This window comes from Pygoscelis adeliae, unplaced genomic scaffold, assembly GCF_000699105.1.
Source record: "Pygoscelis adeliae isolate BGI_AS28 unplaced genomic scaffold, ASM69910v1 Scaffold88, whole genome shotgun sequence".
NCBI lineage: Eukaryota > Metazoa > Chordata > Aves > Sphenisciformes > Spheniscidae > Pygoscelis > Pygoscelis adeliae.
Window position 1 is genome coordinate 2,090,140 of NW_008825616.1, and position 17,315 is coordinate 2,107,454.

General features: G+C 42.6%; 1 protein-coding gene across 1 annotated transcript in view; it reads left to right on the top strand.

Annotated features, from left to right (window-relative positions):
* OBSCN (obscurin, cytoskeletal calmodulin and titin-interacting RhoGEF) overlaps window positions 1–17,315 on the top strand; it is a 203,829-nt gene that overhangs the window by 130,782 nt on the left and 55,732 nt on the right. The window contains exons 74-91 of the mRNA XM_009333308.1: window positions 1,034–2,389; window positions 3,008–3,286; window positions 3,676–3,754; window positions 4,125–4,243; window positions 5,057–5,254; window positions 5,678–5,710; window positions 5,816–5,914; window positions 6,398–6,616; window positions 7,424–7,490; window positions 9,106–9,134; window positions 9,439–9,567; window positions 10,412–10,551; window positions 11,255–11,455; window positions 11,791–11,873; window positions 12,640–12,813; window positions 14,277–14,436; window positions 15,671–15,787; window positions 17,066–17,230. Of these exons, the coding sequence (XP_009331583.1) occupies window positions 1,034–2,389; window positions 3,008–3,286; window positions 3,676–3,754; window positions 4,125–4,243; window positions 5,057–5,254; window positions 5,678–5,710; window positions 5,816–5,914; window positions 6,398–6,616; window positions 7,424–7,490; window positions 9,106–9,134; window positions 9,439–9,567; window positions 10,412–10,551; window positions 11,255–11,455; window positions 11,791–11,873; window positions 12,640–12,813; window positions 14,277–14,436; window positions 15,671–15,787; window positions 17,066–17,230 (3,647 nt within the window). The remainder of the gene's footprint in view (window positions 1–1,033; window positions 2,390–3,007; window positions 3,287–3,675; window positions 3,755–4,124; window positions 4,244–5,056; window positions 5,255–5,677; window positions 5,711–5,815; window positions 5,915–6,397; window positions 6,617–7,423; window positions 7,491–9,105; window positions 9,135–9,438; window positions 9,568–10,411; window positions 10,552–11,254; window positions 11,456–11,790; window positions 11,874–12,639; window positions 12,814–14,276; window positions 14,437–15,670; window positions 15,788–17,065; window positions 17,231–17,315) is intronic.

Here is a 17,315-nt window from a genome sequence, read left to right on the forward strand (position 1 = left end):
ATGATAAAAGAATGTACAAAATAAGTGATGCACAGTAAAATTGCTCACCACCCGCGGACCAATGCCCAGCCAGTTCCCAAGCAGCGATTGCTGCCCCCTGGCCAACTCCCCCCAGTTCATGTACTGAGCATGACGTCCCATGGTATGGAATGTCCCTTTGGCCAGTTTGGGGCAGCTGTCCTGGCTGTGCCCCCTCCCAGCTTCTTGTGCACCTCCAGCCTTCTCAGTTGGTAGAGCATGGGAAGCTGAAAAGCCCTTGACTAGTGTAAGCACTGCTCAGCAACAACTAAAACATCGGCGTGTTACCAACATTGTTCTCCTCCTAAATCCAAAACACAGCACTGTAACAGCTACTAGGAAGAAAATTAGCTTTATCCCAGCCAAAACCAGGACAGAGCCAGATGTGGATGTCCCAGACAGCCTGGAGCATCTCAAATGGCACTGGGCACCATGCAGAGGCAAGTCAGCGTGTCCCGGAGGGTGAGTCACAACCTTCAGACTTAGACACATTTAATCCGAAGTATCTACAGGCAGATACCTCCATATGAGGTGGGAGTCTCAGCTCCCATTACAACCAGTGGAGATCTTCTCAAGCTAATTAGTGAAGCCCTGTATAGCTGTAAAATAGGATGAGCCTGGAATAGCTTTCCAGGCTCCACTGACAGTCTTAACAAGATATTCATTGACTGCGACGTTCCAAAAGGGCATTTATTTATTTATTGTGTTCAAATGTGTGAGGAAGAAAAAGAAAATGTTGTTTGGCCGTGTTTTATTCTATGTGCATGCATAGAATCACAGGATAGTTGAGGTTGGAAAAGACTTCTGGAGATAGTGTAGTCCACGCCCTTGCTCAAAGCAGGGTCACCTAGAACAAGTTGCCCAGGACCACGTCCAGTTATATTAATTTCACATTTTGTTCTCAACAGAATGCTTAGTTAAATGCCGTTGATGCTCTTCTGTCCAGGCTTTAGAATAACATTTCCATGTGCTTTCTTGCACACTTTTAACATCTTATCAATTTAATTCTCCTCAGTTCCCACAGTGGCAATGCTAAAAGAAATTGCCAGGGAAGCACCCGCTGCAAGCCAACCAGAAGAGCTGGTGGATGGCCACGTCCAGCCCAGCTTGCCCCCTGAGGCCGCTCAGGAGGGAGACCTTCACCTCCTGTGGGAAGCCCTGGCCAAGAAACGCCGGATGAGCCGGGAGCCCACCTTGGATTCCATCAGTGAGGTGCCTGAAGAGGACGAGAAGCTTCAGAAGTTGAGGAAGGAGGAAGCGGAGATGTCTCACTATTACTCAGAGGAGTACTCCACGTGTGACGAGCTGGCTAGGACAGGAGAAGCAGATTTCTCTTTCACAAGCTCAGATGATGAGTCGAGAGCTGGGACTCCTTCACTGGTGAACTACCTCAAGAAAGCTGGGAAGACAACTGTCAGTGTAACTAGCAAAGTTCAGTCCACCTCCACAGGCCAATTATGGAAACAGTGGGAGAAATCCAGTGTGGAGGCAGTTGTGGCTGCCCCAGCTGCTAAGCCAGCTGAACCAGAAATACCAGATTTAGATGATCCTTCCATGAACAAGGCCGCTGTGAAGATCCAGGCTGCTTTCAAAGGCTACAAAGTCAGGAAAGAGATGAAGCAACAAGAGTGCCCAGTGTTTACTGAGACCTTCAAAGATTTCTCTGGTGAGCCTGGAAGCACTCTCCACCTTGAGTGTGTGGCACACAGCAAAACGGACATGAAAGTCCGTTGGCTGAAAGACGGGGAAGAGCTTTCAGATGGTCGCTACTATCACATAGACAATTACAGTGATGGGACCTGCTCTTTGATTATCGCTGGCCTGGAGAGGAAAGATGCAGGTAAATACACCTGTGAGGCATCTAATAAATTTGGCAAGGTTTCACACAGTGTTAAGGTGGTTATTGGCACTCAGGAACCTCAAGCTCTTTGTAAGGAGAAGCAGGAAAAACAAAGCACTGACAGTGAGACAGAGAGCTCATCTGGCAGTGAGCTGGATGATGCTTTCCGTAAAGCAGGAAGGAGACTTCATAGACTCTTCAGGGCCAAGATCTCAACAGAGATCTCTGATGTGGAGGAAGAGCTCTTTGTCAGTGCAGATGAAGGGGACATAGAGGTGGTCGACCATCAGACATATCGTGAGGATGACCAGTACATCTACATCAAGTTTGAAATCTTGTCTGAGGCAAAAACTGCTGCCACTCGATTCAGAGAGATGTTTGGTGCTCTGGGAATTCCCGTGGAGATTGACATTTTGGAACAAGGCCCTAAAAAAATTGAACTGCGTATTGGGAAAGCGACACCACCCACCCCGGGGAAGTTTGCACTCCCAGTAGAGAGACCTCCACCACCTTTGCTGACTTCTGATACAGGTAGGTGAAGCAAACCTGTTTATTCTTTGGAAAAGACAGACGGAGCAGGTCAGAATGTTATCTTTTCACTCACAAATAACTTCCAAAAAGCCTTTGTTTTTCATTTGGTGCGGATATTTTTCTGGAAACTTTGCACTTTTGGAAAAACTGATGAATTTTTTATTCTTTTTCATTTTGAGGGAGAGGAGGGAGGTTAGTGATGAAGGATGGGGTTGCAAAGTATTGACTTATCTACAAAGCTGCTTTTCACAATAGAAATGTCGCCTACTACAATAATATGGCCATAAATGCTATGATTATTATACTTAAATAAATGAAATAGTTTTCAGAACAGTCCTGAGGGAGACAAGACATTTCAGCAAGGAGAGGAACAGGGGCAACGTATAGTTTGCAGTTGTGGTATTGCATGCTTATGGAGCTATGAAGATATGGAATATCTTCATAGTGTTTGTCAGGGAGTTTCTTCTTGACTGTTTTCATAGAGAAAATATATCACTCTGCAATTAAAAAAACCTAGGAACCATAACTCTTCAGGCACGGGGCAGCAGTGCTCTTAAAATACATCTTTTAACACAACCAAGTTTTTCCTTTTTTCTCTCCTAACTACCCTGACTTTAGCTCCTATGTTCATGACGGAGCTCCAAAACCAAGAGGTACAAGATGGATATCCAGTCAGCTTTGACTGCATTGTCGTTGGCAAACCGCTCCCCACGGTTCGCTGGTTCAAGGATGGGAAAGCTATTGAAGAAAATGATCATTACATGATCAATGAGGACCAGGAAGGGTGCCATCAGCTGATCATCACAGCTGTGGTCCCCACTGACATGGGTGTTTACCGTTGCCTCGCTGAAAACAACGTGGGAGTTGCTTCAACCAAGGCTGAGCTTCGAGTGGACTGTAAGTCCCAAAATCACTGTAGAAAAACCAAGGGAAGGGGTCCTGCTTGAGAGGTGGATACATTTTTTTTTTTCAGAAAAAAACCATTTACCTTAAAAAAAAAAAAAAAAAAAAAAAAAAAAAAAAGTATTCATTGCCCACAGAATGTTTCACTTGGAAACCTCTTGGGTTCAGTTGGGTTTTGTCAACTCCAAGGCAAGGCTCAGAGCAAAGCTTTTCAGATAAACAGAGGTGTTTGCCATAATCCAGGGACGTGTGGGATCCTGCTGCAGTAGCAGCGTGGAAATCAACCTGCCAATCACTCAAATTAGTAGGGAAACTATAATTATAGTAAGAAAAAGTGTTTCAAAGCTCAGATTATAGAAAACACTTCCTTTTCCATTTAACAGTGACCAGCACCGACTATGAGACAGCAGCAGATGCAACAGAGACATCTTCTTACTACAGTGCCAAAGAATATATTTCAAGGTAAAATATCGAACTCTAGTTCTTTCTAACTTCTGACTTGGTAAGATCAATATGTACACTTATGTCCAGCCTGGGTTTGCTATATCTAGCAGGGCCAGTTTAATGTCAGAAAGGAACAGCCCGACCAGCTGAGATGCAATAACTGCCACAGCTGGACATTTATCATGTGCAAACTTGCTCTGGCTGCCTTCAGGCTAGCCTGGGTATTTCTCCATGGTATCACTCCATTACTTGTCATATTACATGTCATATGGTGCTGAATCTGTTGTCATGATGACAAAACCCACGGACTGAATTAACCTAAAATAGGTGATTCTGATTCCTAACTCTTTTCTGGCTTGCTGACTTTCTTCTTTCTAATTTCTTCTAGCCGAGAACAGGAGGAATCTACCACTGAGGAGGAGCAATTGCCCCAGATCTTCGATGAGCTTCATGATATTCATGTGGCGCCTGGAGCATCACTGGCTAAATTTCACCTGAAGGTGAAAGGTGAGGGGAGCCCACAGCACTGTCAGTTGTTCCAGGTTTGCTACCAGGTTGAGCGCTGGACAAGACTTTCTGATGTGCTCTTCTGCAGCTGTGACCCCAGTCCGTGCATCTTGCACCACGTTTGCACAAACTAGCTAGAAGTATGTGTTCATGCTGATGAACATTGACTTTTGCAGCAGACTGAGGCAGATTAAGTGTCTCATTCTGTGTCCATGTCTCCAGGCATAATTACGGGCATACGCTTCTGAAAACTGCGTCCTGTAATTCTCTGAGCACATTAGTTATGGAGGAGCAATAAGGAATAAAAAAAGATAGTGAGGGTGTCCTTTATTCTCCTTAACAAATGAAACAGTCCTGGACTTGCCTTACTCTTTGTGGGGGTTGCTGCTACAACCTAAAACTGCACAAACATTGTCCTGGTGTTGACTGTCTGTGGTAGGGAGAGGTGGGGATTCTCCTGTTTTCTCTGATTGCTGCCTATAAAAATGATGAGAACTGTTTTGGCTTCAACTTTTCTCTTTGTGTATGTTGCAAATCAGACCTGAGTGTTACCCTTCCAACCTGGAAGGCATTTGCACATGCAGCCAATATGGGGAGTGCCAGAAACTGAAGAGACAGGAAAGAACTTTAATAGATAAATAGAATTTCATGAACTTGCAGTCATCCTAATTGGGTAAATCCTTGAAACAGCAGCCCTGGGCAGAGCTGAGGATTCCTTGGCTCCTGCTCAGAAGGATCTGCCTGTTTGGAGATGCTCCCAAATCGATGTTGCCAATGCATTCTGTTCTCCATGTCTGTAACTGCTCCTCGCAGGGTACCCGCAGCCTCGTCTCTATTGGTTCAAAAACGGACAGCCGTTAAAGGCCTCGGATCGCATCCTGACGACTGATAAACAGGAATTCCACTTGCTGGAAATTCGCGACGTCACTAAGGCAGATGCTGGCCAGTACTCAATATTTGTCATCAACTCTGCAGGTTCTGCATATTCATCGGCTAGGCTGGTAGTCAAAGGTAGGTATTGGACTGTTTCTGGCACCTGCTTTTCTCTATTCCAGTGGCTCCTTCCATTTTATATAGTTATTTTTCTTGAGAAAGCCTACCAAGGTAAGTCAAGTGAGGCGGAGAAGTCTGTAGGTAAAAGATAACATGCTTTAATCCTGGTTCACCTATAAATTTACTGTGTGTCCCGAAGATGAGACATGCCACTTCTCTGGGGTCTGACTGTTGTCTCATAAACATACATTTTATTCCTGCCTAACCTCATTAACTTTAATGGTTCATTTTATTAAAACTGAGGGCCTCTTATAAATCATACTAACATTTCTGTGTAATATCTCCTGCAAGGAGTAATCCCCTGGAATCACTTTTTTTTTTTCCTTCAATTCATGGACAGAAAGGTATTTGTCATTTTGTTTTTTTCTCCTTGTGTTACAGATCCTGATGAGAAAGAAGAGCCATCAGAAACAGGTGAGAGAAGCCATAGCAGGTGATAACAGAACCCCTAGGAATTTTTCAGTAGTCTAAACTCACACAGAAGGTGTCATCACGTTTCATCAATAATGTCATTTTCAGATTCCCACGAGCAGCTGATACCACCAAGGTTCCTAGAAAGATTTACCAATAAAAAGGTGAAAAAAGGTGCAAGCATCACATTATCTGTAAAAGTTGAAGGTAAGTGGATAGATACCTTGCCTCTCTGCATAACACTTGAATTGCATATCTTCATGACACATTCTAGACTCTCTCTTCATGACACATTCTAGACTCTCTCTGGCCCAAGTCATTGTAACCTCATCTCCTGTACCTGAAGTCTGGGACTCTACTCCCAACTTTGTAAGAGACTTTATGTGCTTCACAGAAAAGCATCTTACTCATCTTCACCTCCGTTTTCCTGCATGTAAAAACAGGGAGAATAACACTTATTAGTCTTATGAAGATGTGTTAGTTATCAGTTTTGGTTTTACAAAAAGGTTTAATGTTCTTATGAGTGTGCTGTAGAAAGGTTTACGTTCCTTTATGATATATTATGCCTGTTATTGTTGGAAAAATATCAGGAAACAGATCAAAATACCATTTATTCACAGCTTGGCTCATAACTGTAAGGAAGGAACGCCATTAGGAAAATTAAAGCTCATTGCATTGGTTTTCCTTTAGGACATCCACCACCAACTATTACTTGGCTGAAAGAAGAGCCTCGGGAAGATCTCCTGTGGATCAAACCAGACACTCCTGGGTATAAACTTGCCAGTTCAAATATGCATCACAGTCTAATCCTGTTGGACGTTAAAAAGAAGTACAGTGGAGCTTATACGTGCATTGCTACCAACAAGGCTGGCCAGTCCATCTGCACCGCCACCCTGGAAGTTGCAGATGGTAAATCTTTGTTACAATACAAACACATTCTCTATGTTACCTTTTATGCAGCTCCTAAGAGAAAAACAGACATGACTGATAAGGAAATTAATGAATCACAACTGAAAAAAATTCATTTTCCCAAGATTAGCCATGACTTTGCTTGCCTTTCAAATGATTACACTCTTTACTTGTATAATGTTTTACATTTCTGACACTATCTTGGATTAACAGCAGCATCTTTTCTGTATAAACAGAAGACAAGTCTAACAAACAACCAGATTAAGCACAAAGGAAAAAGAAAGGAAGAAAGGCAATGTAAAGTAACTAGAAAAAGTCACCATCTGAAAGATTATTTTGAGTGTTTCACTCTACTAAGGTATTTTGCATTGTAGAATTGCCTTAAGGCAGCTAGAGTTATTTGTTTCCCCTTTTGCAGAGCTTTCCAGGACCTCTCCTGGCACAATTCCTTCAGTAAGACAGGGGACAAGCAAATACAGGCTGAGAGTAGGGGCAGCACTGTGAAGGACTCCATTTTTCTGTTATTCTTCCTTGCATCCCACACTTTTACTGTACCAAGAGCTACAGGAGCATAGCTTGAGCAGTGTAGAGAAGTGGCGCAATCATACGTCTATGTGAACAGGGAGAGGAGCAAACTATTTGCATGATGTGAGCGGGAGTATGTATCCCGGTCAGGAGCTACTAACAGGGCAGATTTGGTATTCCAGTGTTCCCAGTAATCCATGTCTAGAAAATGTGCCTACATTTAATACATAAAAAGAACATTCTCTGCCTTCTGTCCTCTAATGATAAATCCTAATCTTGCAGTGAAAGAGGCTGAAGTTCTGACCCAGGAGCGTGTGATGGTGTCAGAAGCCATCATGACCACACTGGGGTAAGTGGTTGGGAACCCACGCTGAAGTGGAGCAGTGCAGGTACCACCCTGCAGAAGTCCCCATGAGTCACTTTTAGGCAGTGTTCATTTTGGACACCTTATATTCTTGTCTTAGCACTAGAGTTAAAATAGTTTGAGGTCCTAGGATGGAAAGTGCTATAAATACTCTAGTATCAATGTCAACCATTTATGCTTGATTATCAGGGAGGATAGGAGCAAGGACAAAAAAAAAAAAAATTAAAAATTGGGGTAGGTTATATAAAACTCTTGCTACTTTTTCATCTCCTAAGAAGAATGCCAAAAAAATTCACAGGGTCAAGGTCTGACTGTTAATTGCCAACATTGAAATACACTGATGCTTCACAGAAAAAGAAGTAGATGAAAAGGGTCTGCTCACAAACTTCTTGTTTACAAATGCACCCAAAGAATAACTTCCTCAATTCGCCATTCTTGGCTTGGATACTAGGCAGATACAGTCTGAAAAGCGGTATCCACCTGAACACACTTTAGCTTCTAGAATATGTCTAGCCTAAAAGGCTTGACCAGTCTTCCTCTGAAGTGTGAAGAAAGTTAAGAAAGCTGCAGTGTGAATTCAGCTATTCCACTGCAACCTCTCCCAAGGATGTGCCCAGGCTCTGTTAGGCATACTTAGTGATACATGGTTTATCATATATCAAGTGGAGTGAGCTTCCTCCTGCTTCCTATGTACTAACAGAGAATTAGGGCAGATCAGCTTTTGCAATGAAAATTTATGTCCTGCCTCCAAAAAGCACAGGAATAGCAGAGATGTTGACTTCAGGATATTAGTGTTTTGACAGAGTAGTCATAGGAAACAGCACAAACCCTCTCCATCAGATGCAAGCAAATGCTGGTAGCTCTTCACGCCTGTGAAGCCATTTTCACTCAGTGTTGACAATACAGTCTCCTGCCCCTTTCCTGCTGGCATGAATCAGTTTGGTGCTGGTAAAAGCTGTCAGTGTAGCAAGGGTCTCTTTGGACCTGAAAACCACTGCAGTACCGGTAGTCAGCTTGCTTCCCCAACACACAGGCATCCTGATGCGATGGGAGCAGATCTCTTGGCAGGACCACAGCATATGCATATTCTCCAGTCCTTGGTTTCCTGATGAAACCACTGGAAATTGTTGAGCATTAGTTCGCTGAAAACTGACTGAGACCACAGATCCCACTTGACATAATGTCTCCAACTGTAATAACTTTATTTCAGTGTCAGCTGGGAATAAAGTCCCAGTAGTAGCACCAGGGAGATGGAGGCTACTCTGTTCTGCAACCCACTCCCTGAGCAGCCAGGTCTTCTCAAGCAACAGTTTGAAATAGAAGTCAGGAATAAGGAGAATTCTCAGATGAGATTCGGCTCAAAGACTAAGACATCCAAGTGTTCCTATGCCCGTATGAGCCAGGTGCCCCAGTTCTCATTTCTTACAGTGGCCCTGGTGAGTATCGGCTACCAGCACCTGCAGTCCAAACCAGAGTCCTAACTTAGATATTCCCAGCCGTCCTGTACAAGGTTTGAGAAGGAGGGGGTGTTTCTTATTTAGTTCTCTTTACTACACGTTTTATTTTAACTTTTAACTCTGCTTTACTCTTTCTTTTTCAGAGCTATTCATCCCTCTGAAATAAGAGAAGGTAAGAGAAGCTATTTTCTCTCCCCTACTCCTGCCCTTCACACCTACAGCTGAGATTGTCTATGTATTTCATGATTACCACCTACTTTTGTCCTGTTTTCTTGAAACTGTCTGAAATGTTGGAACTTTTCAGGACTGGTCTCTGTTCAAGGGTGAATTATGTGGATGAAGTGTGAGCCAGCACAGTTTTAAAAACAGGGGAAGTGAAGAAAATTAGACCTTCCTTCCATAGAAGGTTTTGTTACTCAAAAAAGATGACTTTCCAATGACATTGCTTGCTTAACAGAAAACCCTCTCTTTTCCAGGAGACCTTGAAGCTGGTAGAGAAGGTGTACCCAAAAGCCCTGTTTCATTAGCTGATGTTGGCTCAGAAGAGTTCTTCCAGAAACTCACCTCACATATCTCAGAAATGGTATCTGCAAAAATAAGTCAGGGTAAGGAACCTGGCAAACACAATTCAGTTAGTGTATGCAATATGCAATCTTTTTTTAGGTATCGTTTGGACTTTAAATATCAGTGAGATTTATGAAGCAGGTTTTGAGACAGTCATCCTACATAAGCATATGAACATTTGTAAATGCTTAGGACTAAGAATTTTTAGCAATTTTAGTCCATCCAAACTGCATGTCTTAGTCTACAGTTTTGAACGAGAAAGAAAGCTATTGCAGTGAACTAAGATGGCTAGTGTCCATTTTATGCATACAGTGTTTATTTAAATAAGCAGGAGTAACTGTAAGCTTTAGAGTGGAGGGCAAGTTGTGAAAATTGAAGCGTATTATTTTGAACATCTTAGGTATTTCGAGTTCCTCAGATATTCATCGCTCCTGAGTCTGAAAGCAACCCTCTTTTGAAGATGTCCCACATTTTCAAGTTTTAGCTCACAATGGGATTTTAAAATCAAGTTGAGGCTGAAAACTGTGTGCACAGCTGTGCAGTAATGCAATGGTTTGTTGAATTAGATGAAAAATCCTGGTTTGTGTATCATATACTGATTATCTTGTAGTAAAATTTTACCTTGAAGCAAAAATAGAGACATTACCACTCCTACAAATACTCTTGCAGTGCAGTGGCAATACATGCAGTAGGCATGCAACCTTATGTACTAAAACGTCCCAATTATTTATTTAATCCTAAATATCAATAGGAGATCACACTAAATACTACAAATGCTCTTTCTAAGGAATATTTGGTTTTATGAAATTGAATGTTATTATAGATTTGGTTCATGTTCAAATTGGAGATCGTTATTTCACACTTTGCTGTTGCTCTGCTTTTTAGCTACCCTTCGAGTGCCAGGTGCAGAAAGTGATGATGAATCAAAAACTCCCTCTGCATCTCCTCGCCATGGACGATCCAGACCTTCATCCATTGCTCAGGAGTCCTCCTCTGAATCTGAAGATGGGGATTCCAGAGGAGAGGTATGATATCTTTATGGACAAGTTTGACACAAGGAGGAAACTTTACTTAGAACCACCAATCTCCTATGATTTAAGTATCGCCATCCCCTTTAGGGATGTACTTCAATTTAGTAGGTGTATTTAGTAGTTAAATATTGGGTCTGCGATACGGAGCACAGAGAATCAAATTCTGATGCTTACTGTGTGATCTTGAACAAGTTGTTCAACACAACATGGTCAAAACATATCCATTATTGGGCACCTTTTGCTTTCACGGCTGAGCTTCAGAAAGTCAGAGTTTGCTTTTCTGTGGCCTTGGATGGAGTTGGTCAGAAGAATTTTGTTGAGAAGTTCTTCATGAGAAAAATGAGAATTTTCTGAAAATTAGAAATCTTTTGGGTGTTCATTTCAAACACTTCCAAAAAAAAAATTAAAACTTTGGAAATGTTAACCTATTTTGACATTTTCAGGACCACTCTTTGTTTTGTCTTGGGAGAAAAATCCACTGTTTCATGGTGTAAACCCAAAACACCTCATACAGTTTTGAAAATATGGCCTGAGCCCCCTAGAGATTTAGTCTTCCATTTGCAAAAAGCAAAGTGATTCTCTCTGCCGTACAAGGGCTGGAGAATAAAACATTAAACACAGATAAGCACTTATTTTCTGCTAGTGTTACTGTATTCTATTTTCAGAGCACAAAATAACTGTTGTTTCATGCCTGCAGATCTTTGACGTCTACATGGTCACGGCTGACTATGTGCCCGCTGCGCCTGACAGGGAGACCATCACTTTGAAGGAAGGCCAATATGTGGAAGTCCTTGATTCAGCTCATCCTCTGAAATGGCTGGTCAGGACTAAACCCACAAAATCTAGCCCCTCTCGACAGGGTTGGGTATCTCCAGCTTATCTGGACAAGAAATTAAAGGTGACTGATCACGCTGTGTTTATTTTTCATGTAAAATTACTTGCTCCTGTTGCAGTTTAGAGCCATCCCTTTTGCAAGGAGTGATGGATGAGGAGGTTGTTGGAGTCTGTAACATGATTGGACTTTTTCATGTTTTGAATAGACAATATTTCTGTATGTGTGCAGGGGTGCCTGGGTTTGAAAGACCTAATCATCCTCCAGCAAAAAAGAAATTTCACACTGGTTTAGGAATTGTTGAAAGGGACTGTGAACACACGCGAGGGGTATTCTTCAGTGAGCATTGATGAAAGCACGTTAGCTTAAAAGAATAATGTTTCTTTTCTCTTGTATTTTAGTTGTCTCCAGAATGGGGAACAACAGAAGCTCCCGAGTTCCCTGGAGAGTTTGTTTCTGAAGATGAATATAAAAGGAAGCTAAGGTGAGCTCACGTCATTTGGTATTTGCACCTTTGAGTTTTCTTGCCTTTTGAACTAACGTGAACGTTGGCATCTAGCTCCCTCCTGTCAGAGTCACTATTTATGTTCTGCTGAGTCCTGCCACCTCCACTTTCCCAGAATCAAGCAAACCTTTGATTCTTTCAGACTTGTAATTTGTGATCTTTCATTGGGTTTTGCCATTGATTTCAGCCTAGGAAAATTCCCGGCAATCTAAATCATATTGGATGACTTGAAAGGAGGGTTTTACATGATGTAATTCTCGAAGCTCTCTGATTTCACAAAATCCTAAACTACAGTACCTCTGTCCTTTGGGGTGCCCTATATCTGAGGATGATGTCTAAAGAGGGAGTGAAAGCACTCAACCTTGTGTTACTCCCTTGCAGTGCAGCACACTACTGAGTGTGCTCTCATGGAGATACTTGCTTTCTTGATTGCATAAAGTGGCATTGAAGTTGTTACTGTCTGCTTTACATAGATCCTTTTGTTGCTCACGCTCTCTTTTATCTGCCCTAACAGTAGATGTCTGTAAGGTAGAGGTAGGTGTCACCCGTGAGCAGAGTGTCTAAGTTCCTCTTACGGTCAGAGGGGATCTAGTCAACACACTCCAAGGAGTGTGTTCCTCTGATCATATATCTCTGCTTTAGAGCCTAAAAGTCTCTCAGCATGTCAAGGTGTTGTGGTTTAACCACAAGGATAATTGTGATGATTTTTCTGTGATTTCTTTTTGCCTATTTGTCTTCCCTTCAGTGTTCTTATTCAAGAGCTGTTGATCTCAGAAGAGGATTACGTTCAAGATCTACAGTTTCTCCAGACTCATCACCTTAAGTACACTGAGACCTGTCCCAATGTCCCAGGAGCTGTCGCCAGCCAGAAATCCACCATCTTCAGAAATATTGATGGCATTGCTCGCTTCCATTCCAGGTGGGCATTCCCACGTGCCTTCATCTGAGACCAAAGAGTGGCTCGCATACCCGGTGTCAGAGCCACAGTAACTATTATTACTGTGAAGGATGTGGAGCACTGGCAGTGCTGAGGTGCAAGGGAATTGATGGTCCTTTTGGGATGACAGATGATGGTATAGCTTAAGTCAGAGCACAGGGTTGGGACTCACATAATACCCTTCAGAGCTTCAAAGCTTCATATGTCCAGCTTGTTTCTTACCCTTTTAAGTGAATTTAATTGAGAAACAGTGAATTATTATAAAAAGGGGTCTTACAGGCACTTCAGTGGTGTCTTCGTAGAGACACACATTCACTTAAAGCTGATGCCAGCGTCCATGCATTCAAACCACATCCAGCTGTAGCAGGCTGCCCAGGTACAACGCCGTGGCACGATGCCTCTGCCTACTCCAAGAAAGGATTTACTGCAGATCTGCCGTTCACAAAGTGACTTCCCAAGGTCCAGGCTGAAATACTTTTACTTGCCAGGAAGAAGAGGTGTCGTACAATGTCTTACATGCCTCAGGCTTTCCGTTGCTAAGGGGCTTCCTTTTGCACCTTGATACCCTTGCTCTCATGGGAAGTGATTGTTCTCATAGGAAGTCCCTGCCAACAGCATGAGAATCACCCTTTCTTCCCCGTTTTCCTACTCTGCGGTCCTAACTTTTGGTTTACCTTGGGGGAGGGGGTCAATAATACGCGCGCACAAAGCTCAACAACCAGTGAGCATGCAGCATCTTCCCTGATCAACGTGTGCTCCGATCAGTGCCAACAGCATCGTAAGCAGGAGCAACCAACACAGAGTTTGAGCAGGTTGCGATGAAAAGTATATAGTTACTCTGGGAAAAGCATTATGGGGGGCACCGCTTCTGCAATGGGGAGGACACTTTGTGGGACATCCGTCACTTTTCCTGGCTGGGCCACGAGAACAGATTTCCCTTCTCTTTCCTCCCTCTCTCTCTCTTTTCTCTCCCTCTCCTTTTGTTTTTCCTCAAAAGTAACTTCAACTGCGAGAGGTGATGCATGTCATCAGCTACCAACACTGCTAAAAAACTTTGTGCATGTGAACCTGTCTCAACATCCTTTGTGAAACACAACGGGGATCGCTGTCTTCACTCATGTGGATGGCTCATTGATCCTTAAACTGAGGCATAAGGATCTGGGCAGGGGTTAACTTCCCAACTTGGGCTAAGCCCTTGAAAGTTATCCCTACCTTCCTTGGAGGGCATTTCTTACATTCAGGCTAAGAAGGACAGCATCATGCTGGATGAAGAGGCATTGAGAAGTTTAATGTTAATGTGGCAACATCCCTCATTTCCCCCAGTCATGTCCTTTAATCTGTGTTAACCTGAAATTGCCTGATTTAAGTGTCTGGCTGCTGGGGCTGTGTTCTAGCCTCATTCCATCACCTTCTCCTCAGATGTCCTTTTTGATTTGTCTCCACAGTGTCTTCCTCCGAGGCTTGCAGAAATGTGACACTGATGATGATGTGGCCATGTGCTTTATCAAGCATGAAGCAGAGTTTAATAAGTACATCCAGTACCTGGTGGGGAGAGTACAGGCTGAGTCGATTGTTGTCAGCAAAGCTGTCCAGGATTTCTACAAGGTAAAACAGTAGCCAAAGTACCTGCTGAGCATGCACCCTGTAACCTACTGCATCCAGAAATGTAGTAATTAATCACAAATGAGATCCTGAAAAGGATTATTAAATATTTTTGCAGGAAATCATTACTAAATATAATAATTTTGTTTTCGCTCTCTAGCTCTTCCTGGTCAGTACAATCAATATGGGAACACGTTTACATACGCTTATGCATTTATAAATATTATAAAGATTATACAGATATGAACGTGGCTGTGATTATGTAACTGTAATTAAGGGACTTTTTAAGGGCCACCACATTATAAGACCAAGCGAACTCACATAAAATATTAGAAGAGATAAGGAAATCCTGTTTCTCCTCTCCAGCTGGTCAGGATTGAAGTTCCCTAGTGAAAACACACACACCACACTCCAGATCCATGAGCACATGCATGTTCGTGGATCCCTTGAGTAGCAACACGGCTCCTCTGTCCATCCAATACCCCTGCCCAGATCCTGAGTGCTTTTACCCTCTCCTTGAGCCTTCTACTGACCAGCTCGTCCAGCCTGATGCTCGCTAGAAAACAAATGCACGTGTTCACTCTCACCCCACGTTCACAGATCCCTCAAATTATCAGTACAAGCTCTCAGCCTCCCTAATAACCATGCCTGGATCCTGGGTCTCCTACTTGCAGCCAGCCCAGCTTGAAGTTTGCTGGTGAATTGCACACAGTTGCACCCACGTGCACCAGGCCAGTGGAAAGGACAAACGTCCAGCTCAGCGGCTGATGCCCCAGCACACGGACCCTGTGACCTGCGCTTCCCACTCCAGGTGCCGGTGCAGACACCCTCACTGGCTCCGGTTGCTGGCACTGCAAACACACGGACCGCTCTCCACCGAGGTCTGGTAGCAGTTGCTGGCACTGAGTTCACTCGCCCCCCGACAGCGCTGATCTTTCCTGTCACACCATCTGGTTCTGCAAGCTTTGGGTCACATTTCCCCAGCACCAGTCCTGCACTGGAAAATCAGACAAATTCAGCATTTCAGACATCTTGCAGTCTAAACTGATAACTAGCTGATAAAGGATGGGGGAGGGTTACAGATGTCCAAAATATGCGGTAGTAAGGTCAGGTAGAGCTATCCAGTTTTGGTTGAGTTAGGTCTGTGAACCAGCATCATATGAGCATTTTCCAGGGACTAATCTTTTCAATTGTTCTTTATAACAACGTTTCCTCATTCTTCTGTGTATTTTTTCAGAGATACACAGATGAAATCTTAACTAATGAAGTTCCTTCACAACCACTTATCCCACCACTGCAGCACTACCTGGAAAAACCCATAAACAGGATCCAGCAGTACCAGACTATCATCAAGGTGAAAAGCTTTTGTTATATGCTTGTATCTGATAGGTTTATGTTCTGCTTTGTGCAGCTTGTGTAGAAAACTATTTTATTTTTATTTCATATTTCTTGGCTTTCTTCTGATGCAACTACAATTGAAAGCTGCTTAAGACAGACAGACAGTAATCATCACCAGTGATGGTGCTCTCTAAATAGTTTTTTAGATGTTAATCCAGGTAGAGGTTCACAGTCTCCAACCCCATAAAGTTCAGCAAGATTTATCTGAATGATCTTTAAATATATGCATACAAATATTAAAAAAAAAGCTTATATGCATATATATGAATACATGTATGTATATATCCATGACAAGTATGAATTTGCTTCACACTCAGCAACCAGTACGTTATAAAAATAAGCAATTCCCAATGTGTAAGAAATTATTTACCAGTTTCTTTCCTTGTATTTTATACTGACATTATAGTAAGATGAAATTTTCCTTTTCTGAAAAGCTTTGCCTCATTCTGCCATCCAGAAATGTTTCATCTTTCAAGTTTTCATCTGTCCTACTATCTCAGGTTCTAGCCCAGACCACAAATCAAAGTTTCAAAGTAGCATTTTTTAATGGTATTTTGCATGGGAAATAGCACAAGGATAGTCAGAAAGAAGACTGCCAAAATATTTCTGTATTCTAACATTACAGAAGTGAGCAGCTTAAAGAGTTTGAAGAAGGTTCAAATTAACTTTCTAATTTTGAACACTTTCCTCCACACAAACACCAACATTTTAAAGGGTCTCTTGGAAGAGAGAGTGAGCATACCTTCATTACTAAAAGAGAGGAACAGGAACAAATGTGAAAGAAAAGGATAACTGCCATTTAATTTTTTTTCCCCACCCTCCCTTGTTTTTAATCTAACAGCGACTCTTAGTTTAGCACTGCCACATGAATTGCTTGCCTCGTGGTATCGTCAGGGTAAGCACGAGAGAAATGCAACGGATACATTTAGGATTGCTTTGGGGTTTTTTTTGTTTTCAATCACCGAAGCATATCTGGTATTTGCTTCAACTTTGTCTTTGTTTAATACCACTTGATGTAAGGAAAAGCCAGACTGGTTAGTCAGTGAGGTTGCAGAATGGGTAGGAAAGAGGAGACTTTAGTAGCTAAGCAGCACATGGTGAAAGAACGGGATAAAAGTTGCTCAGATGAAAGAGCTGGAACAAATATTGAAAAACTCTTTGGCTATCAAGGAAATGTTTTGGTTTGGTTTTTTTTTTCTGACTGCCCAGTAACATTTTCTTCATTCACCTACAGGAATTAATCCGAAACAAAGCAAGAAATAGCCAAAACTGCACTTTGCTGGAGCAGGCTTATGCCGTGGTATCTGCACTCACCCGAAGAGCAGAAAACAACCTCCATGTCTCACTCATTGAGAATTATCCAGGGACCTTGGAAAGCCTTGGCGAACCCATCCGACAGGTAACTGGAATTTCTCAGTCAGTGTTAGTGCTGTGAATGCCCTCACTAGTTTCTAAGCAGCCTTAGGTCCTACAAGAAGCTCCTT